General features: G+C 34.4%; 1 protein-coding gene across 1 annotated transcript; it reads right to left on the bottom strand.

Annotated features, from left to right (window-relative positions):
* Window positions 1-3011: 3011 nt before the first annotated feature.
* Window positions 3012-4427, bottom strand: LOC124535928 (adhesive plaque matrix protein-like). The gene is made up of 3 exons (XM_047112330.1): window positions 4374-4427; window positions 3885-4130; window positions 3012-3589 (listed from the first exon to the last, which is right to left on the bottom strand). The coding sequence occupies exons 1-3, from the start codon at window positions 4383-4385 to the stop codon at window positions 3173-3175; spliced, it is 675 nt and encodes a 224-aa protein (XP_046968286.1). The 5' UTR covers window positions 4386-4427; the 3' UTR covers window positions 3012-3172.
* Window positions 4428-7810: the final 3383 nt, after the last annotated feature.

Below are 7810 nucleotides of genomic sequence, written 5' to 3'. Positions count from 1 at the left end.
AGTCTCAGTACAATGTAAACGTCGTATTGTGAAACCTTTTATAGGCCTTTATTACTTTTTTATGCACCGACGTGCTCACTCCGGAGTCAGTTTCAAAACCTCAGGGAATCACGCGAGATATTGTCGTTTGATCTTTGCAACATATTACGAATACACCGCAGAGATCAAACGCGTACCAAAATGTCATTTCCAAATGAACAATTATCTGGACATGCAGTTACACTTATAAATTTTTTAGTTTCTCTTTAGTTTTTTTTAGTATTTATTTTTTCAAGTTACTGTACAAATCTTGACCGCATGGAATGGTGGCAAAAATGCTGGCAGAATTTCCCCGTTGAATCGCAATTCTAATCTTCTGGGCAAAAAACGAACCAGCGCTCCTGTCATCAGTGGAGGTAATGAGGCGAGGTGTTATACTTTTGATGAAGCTTTTCGCACCACTACTCCAAGGGCCAAGCGTTTCAAGCCAAGAAGGCGTAAATACACTTATTGATATCGTATTGAATAATCTTCCGCATTAACATTTTATATTTAATTAAATATGAACGTTTGTTGATGAGTTTGTGTCGGCCTTCAGAATATAATATATTATCGATGCAGCGATCGCCGGGCGTGTCTGACTGACTATTAATATTCTAAACGCAATCTTCAATCGCAATCTTTCGTAATCTTGTTTATAAGTGTAAAACGTTCAATTTCGTCTTTAAAATTTTGACCAGATTCTTCTAATGTACGCCTTGCTCGCGTATTGCAAACTAAGAATAGTATTATATATCGGTGACAAAAGGGACTTAGTAGTTTTAGAACATTATAACGCTTTTTTGGTTTTACGTAATAAAGAAACAGTAACATATTTGTATACATTAATTGGAATGAGATAGTTTAAGAAACAATTTTAATCTATTAAATAAAATAATAATATGTATTAATAATTAATTAACAATCACAAACAATCTCCAATGTTTTTTAATCTGTAATAGAAAACAGTAGTTATTATATCAAAGCCATCGCGGGCTTTGTTGTTGGCCGTTTTGAGTTTTACAATGTTCTTGTACATCCTTTAGCTGTATCTAAGCGTAAGCAAACATTTTTTTTTATTAAAATCGATCACAGTTAAAATATTATATATAAAATATTTATAAACGATGTATACAAAATCTTATATTTCTTTCTGTTACTGAAAACCGCATCTAATCAATCCATCGGTTTAACAGCAGTTTAGTGGAGATGCAGGCTGAATCAGAAACTGATTCGGAAGTTGATTCTCTTTCAATTAAAATACAATTAACAGTCTCGTATGGAAATCAAGAAATAGAGCCTCCTCGGTTTTTTAGCGCCTACATTGGTCGCTCAGTCCGTACTGAAGCTGACAACTGTGTTTAGATACTTGGTATATTTTTGCTGTTCGCGTGGTCGAAATAAACTTTGCAATGATGACGCTAAATGAAGCTACATTTTAGGAAAAAAAATAATACCTTAACTCACAAGCATCACGTACTCATGGCGGTCAGTAACTAAATTGTGTCATCTGCGAGGTTCTCGTTTCGCAACGACCTGTATCATATCAATAACTTTGTCGTTTATGGTTGTGATAAAAAAAGGGAATGAAAGTGGCATCTGCGTAATGCATGAGTATGCAGTAGGTACCTGGCACAGTAGAGTTTAAAAGTTAAATACTCCTCGTAAAGTTACAATGTTTATAATATGAGTTAAATATATATTTTAGTTATTTGTTTTATCAGAACTATTCTTAGTGTCTCATTTAGTATTTGTGGCCATGAGAACTTTTCAAAGAGTTAAAAAAGAATATAAAGTTTATAAATACTTGCATTGTAAAAATCATCGCAAAGTCGATTCTCCAGGCTTCATTACACACTAAATTAGGCTTCGAATGTTTAGAGACGTTCAACCGTTACAATCAAAAAACAAAAACATTTTTTTTGGATAATCCAAAGTTACCAGTGAGGATATAACCGTACAATGGTGGAACTTCCATCCCGGCATAGCCTCACTACGATTGGTCACAATATGATCGATGCTATTTCTGGCTCGGCGTTCTGTAATAATTAATTGCTAGTAACGGTCATCGATACTCGACTAATTTAAATATTCCAAGAATTTCATTTTTATTTAGTTATCGAACTATAGTATGTTTATAAACATTAATAACATTTATATAAATAAAATATTAACAAGTAAATCATATGTTTCAAGCAATATTCGCTGGCGAAAATAAGTGTATACGTTGAAAATATGCGTTAAGAGTTAAAGAAGGATATATAAAAAAGTCAAAATTGTGTCTAGTTCATACATTGGTTTCATATTATCACGTTTATTTAGTAGAAAATAAAACATTTCTATCTGTTTTGAAAATTTTTATGTTTACTACTTATGCTTAAATAATTAAATTACTAGTTATAATTAATTACTATTCAAAAAAAATATGAAGCATAATCTTTACGAGCGGAAAATTATCAAAAAACAATTAAGAGATGTTTTTGTTCCGTGACATATACGGTGTCGGCCGTGACTTCACTAATGTAGACCGATGGATATTATAAAATCCATTTTATAATATGAAGCCGTGAATTTAAATAATTTATTATAATAACTTTAGATTAGTTGCACTAGAGCCGCTCGGCGAAGGGCATCCAATGCGCGGACACACCCGGCGGCAGGCTGTACATTTCGATAATGACCCCAAGTCGTTAACAAGTAACTTGATATGTTAAAATAGCCTTTTGTAGAATTCAACTCTCAATGGGTTACAGCGATATGTATATTTGATTTTCCAAAGGTACATAAGATTTACTATTACCCATACAGTAATAGCCTGTAAATTCCCCACTGCTTGGCTACAGCCTCTTCTCCTGCTAAGGAGAGGGTTTGGAACATATTACACATAAACAAACTCAACTTAAACTCAAACTCAAAAATTGAGTTTTGATTTGAGTTACTTTTACACATAAACAAACGGGAAAAGAGATTTTAAATACATACACATTTGATAACGAATACCTCTTTATTTTTGTACTACAGTTTGTGTTTTTAAAGCTTCATGAGAATCTGAGACTTCGTACTTCCATGGATATGTTCTTATTATAAATTATTCGTTGAGGTTTCAGGCAATCAATTGGTGGGACTGATATACTACGCTACACATCAGAGATGTCTAGCACCAAGGGTCAGCGTTGTAGTTGTGACCGACGTTCTTTGAATGCCAAGACACTGGCACCGTGTTGTAGGAGTGGACTGGTACACTTTGGATGGTTTGGACTGGTGTGTAAGTTTGGTATGTTCGGATGGGCGTGTAGGTCTGGGCCGGTGCGTAAGTTTGGATGGGCGTGTAGGTCTGAGCCGATGCGTAAGTCTGAGCGGGGGCGTAGGATGCGTAACTTTGTGCGGGGGCGTAGGAAGCGTAAGTCTGGGCGGGGGCGTAGGTCTGAGCCTGTTCGTAAATCTGAACAGGTGTGTAGGTCTCCCTGTATGTCTGGACAGGCGCTCTGTACACAGCCTGTTGTCTGACGGGGTACGTGTAAGTTACCGGAGTCTGCACGTTGTGTGTCTCAACTTGTGGCGTGTAGGTGTACTGGAAATAAAACAAAGCCATTAATTTAATTCTTATAAAAATCACTTATTAACACGCGTTGATGTCTTTTGTACTGAAAACAAAGTTTATAGATATTTTTTTAATTTTAAGCAAATATTTGCTTATATATTAATCATTATATATAAAATATTACGTATTAATTAATTAATTGTATGTTTTGTGTATTTAATCAATTTTATACTAAAAACGAAAAGATTATTAAAATTTTATTGTACTCAAGTACAAAAATTAACACTTCATTTGATTATATTTTTTAAAAACAAATTTTACTTACGGTGGGGCGAACATTGTATGTGGGCTGTGCGACAGCAACAGTTGGCTGGTAGGTAGCCTGGTAAGTAGGCTGTAATGTTTGAGAGTGTAAGGAGGTAGACTGCAGCGTGTTGGACTGGTAGGAGGTTGATTGCTGAGTCTTGGACTCCAAAGAGGTCTGCGTCAAAGGTGAGTACTGGTGGCCGAAGCTGCGCTTTGGTCGCTCAACCGGTCCACTGCTCACCGCAGCCACGATAGCGAGGATAATCTACAGGACATCATATAATGAACATTAACTTACTTTGAAATTTACTTAAAATTAGAATTTGTGCTATGTTAGCGATAAGGCTTCCTTTATATTTATTTTTAATTGGTTTGTAAAAAAATCATATATTTAGTAATAAAATAACATTGCAGACTTTACTTTTTTGGTACATAATGTGATAATAAAAAGTAATGAGAGAACATATATATATTTGAAAGCGCCTGTAAATGTAAAGAGGCAACTCACCAAAACCTTCATGTTGCTATAACAAACACAATTCCACACAAAGTATCGCGACCGCAGACTTTCACAACTATTGAAAAATCATTGCGGTCGGCTTTTATATAAGATAGGACAGGATCTAAATCTTGTCAAATCTCGTCCGGCCCATCGAACAGGATTCCTACGAATTCTCATATATTTAACAGTAATGGATTATTTTAGGGTTCAGCTTTAAAACCGGTTGAGTGAGTCAAAAATTAAAATTTTATGGTGCTGGAGAGAGGCGGCCGTGCGGATTTTTCGTGTGTTCAAAACACAAATACCTCGTGGAAATCGCTAGATATTATAATATATTTTTGATATAGTGTGAGCATAGCTTAAATAAGATAATATAAAAAATATTTTGTCTCGAGGATACAGCTATTATAATTATAATTTTAATTTCTTATAATTGAAATTGCAATTTCAAAGAAAAATATTGTTTTTTTGCCTCTTGATTGATTTGTATAGTAAATACTTTTATTTTAGGCGTATATATAAAGATACATGTTAAACATATGATACGGAACTCGCGTTCCATCCGTTAATGTTATTCTCGACATGCTTCATTTACAACTGATTAAATAATTTGCTAATGAGACGGTCGCTCTTTATTAAAAACTCAAAATAATAAGTATATGTCGACGGTTGACGTCCACGTAACGTTATATAGCTATCGTTTATGGCGACTGATATTTGCAAGACAAAATTTCATTCAGAATACAATTGTATGGGATTGTGAGAAATTGATGCTGCTCTCGCTAGGTTTGTTTCTTTGTATTTCTTGAGCTACAAACGTCACTATCGGAAGAGGCTCTACGCATAGGATCATGTCAACCCACAGCTATTGCTTCGCGTTGAAGGAACGACAAATACGACAATATTAGAGTGTCGAGCCGACCTGTGCTTTGTGCTTCAATTATTATTATTTAGAACAACACTGTTAGAAAATATTTCGAATATTATAAATGCGAAAGTTACCTTCTTTGATCATAGAACCTCTAACAATCGTATTATATGTATTTTGCTACATATCATAGTTTGAGACCTGGAATGGCAGACACTAATAGAGGATGAGCCAACTATACGGGGCGTATAGCAGTGCATAAGTGTGTATACTGAAACATCAAGTTTCAGTACACTTCACTAACACAATCACTAAACACTCTCTAAGCGTAGGAGCTGAGCAGTTGCCGGTCTAACAAGCTTACGTGTATACTGAGGCACGAGATTGTTAATATTTGATTACATCCAATAATAAATGTTGAAAAAATTTTTACATAATAACTTTTATTTATTCATTTTTTTTAATATAAGTTTATATGACATATGTTAAATTATAATGAATCTTATGATATAGCTTTGATTTGTATAACAAAGGGTCAATGACCCGTGGAGTCGAACTTCATAGATTGTCTTAAAGGATATATTACAGTATTTACGCAACAGTTCAACGGCAAACGAACCTTGTGTGAACATAGTCTATCTTTGGGCTGTAAGCTATTATTATTCCGATGTTATATACAAACTTTACGATTCATTTGAAAGCGAAATATATAAATTATGAGTAATAACTACAAACTGGCATTACGTATAATTTTACATAAATATTTATGATATAGATTACATGTTCTACATCGGTACAATTAGAGATATTATTTTCGTATTCCCGTTGGTCGTAAAGACAATTACCCAATGAGACTAAGAAAAAAATTAGTTTGAACATAACTCGACGCAATGAAATTACATTTTTCCCATAACAAAACTAAATAAACTCGTATGAAAGGAAAATATAGGTGCTTTTATTATACAATAAAGCGATAATTGGTAGTGTATTGTTTTCTGGCTGTAATGCCCCCGTACACACGCGCGGTGCAGACGCCCTGTCTCCGATTTGAGGTTCGATAAATATGAATGAAGTTTAGCAACTGCGCTTTTGTTGCAAAAGTCGAAAAACCTGCTGCGAAATGTCGTATTGCTGCAACATCGTCATCGCATATATCTTTATTGAATTAAAATAAAGACAAACGCTTATTGTTGAGTTTATTTTATAGCAATAAGCCGAAATTAATGTCCCACATTAAATTAAATCATCTATAACTAGTCGTAGCTCGCGGCTTCGCTCTCGACTTTGGGGATTGGTTGTCATGTGTTAGGAAAAATACGTAGCCTATGTTCTTCCTTGGAGCTCAAATCTGTTTCACAGGCAATTTCGTCAAATTCGGTTCATTGCTTTGGCAGTTAAAGAGCAACAAACAGGCAGACAGACAGTTACTTTCACATTTATGATATTAGTATACATGTTAGCGGCACTTTTTGAATTGTAATTTTGACAGATTCACGTTTAAAATTAAATAAAAATAATAGACACATTTTTCTTTAAAGTAAATAAGTTAATAATGGACACACAAAGATTGAAGCATTTACGAGTTAAATGGACTTCTAAGAATAAGAAAAAAGAAAAAGTAAAGTAACAGCCTGTAAATTTCTTACTGGTGGGCTAAGGCCTCCTTTCCCGCTAAGGAGAAGGTTTGGAACATATTCCACAACGCTGTTCCAATGCGGGTTGGTGGAATGCACATGTGGCAGACTTTCGATGACATTAGACACATGCAGGTTTCCTCACGATGTTTTCCTTCACCGCCGAGCACGAGATGAATTATAAACACAAATTAAGCACATTATATATTATATATATATGGTGCTTGCCTGGGTTTGAACCCAAAATCATCTGTTAAGATGCACGCGTTCTAGCCACTGGGCCATCTCGGCTTTTTTCTTCTTTTAAGAATATATAAGATAAAATAAATATTTCTTTTGCTTATTTAAATTATAATTTGAATTTAAATACTATTTACAGATATTTATTATCTTCAAATATTTCGCATCGATTCGGAATTAATTAGCATAACGGGTGTGTTAATTTGTTATGTCCAAAACACTTCGAGGTTTCAGTGCGACGCGTACGATACATAATACTGAAGGATGGACCATTTGATGATGATTGGTTTAATTGGTGGCTCAAACTAATTTTATGAATAACTAGCTGTGCCCGCGACCTTATACGCGTTGAATTTAACAAAAAAATATATTATTGTAGCCTTAGTTACTCCCTATATCACTTATCTACCAGTGAAACTCCCGTCAAAATCGGCCCAGCCGTTCCAGAGATTAGCTGGAACAAACAGACAGACATCAGACAAAATTTGTAAATAAAAAAAATTTTGGTAGATGTATTGGCTATTTTAATATTACAAACAGACATTCCAATTTTATTATATGTATAGATTACGTGTGAATTATAGGTAATTACAGGTATGTAAAACGTACGAATATCATTAATAATGAGATTCACCGCGTCAAGCGTATCGCAGAGTAAATGTCTATGATGCCCGGCGGATATGAATAAAAATGATAAATGA

This window comes from Vanessa cardui, chromosome 15 (genome assembly GCF_905220365.1).
Source record: "Vanessa cardui chromosome 15, ilVanCard2.1, whole genome shotgun sequence".
NCBI lineage: Eukaryota > Metazoa > Arthropoda > Insecta > Lepidoptera > Nymphalidae > Vanessa > Vanessa cardui.
Note: the sequence above shows the minus strand (reverse complement) of the source record. Positions and strands in the feature narration are given on the sequence as shown.

Bases quoted from the DNA above. Each gene is read 5' to 3' on its own strand.
- LOC124535928 (XM_047112330.1), bottom strand. The intron at 3,590-3,884 runs GTAAGTAAAATT...TTTTATTTCCAG, and splicing joins CATACAATGTTCGCCCCACC to TACACCTACACGCCACAAGT.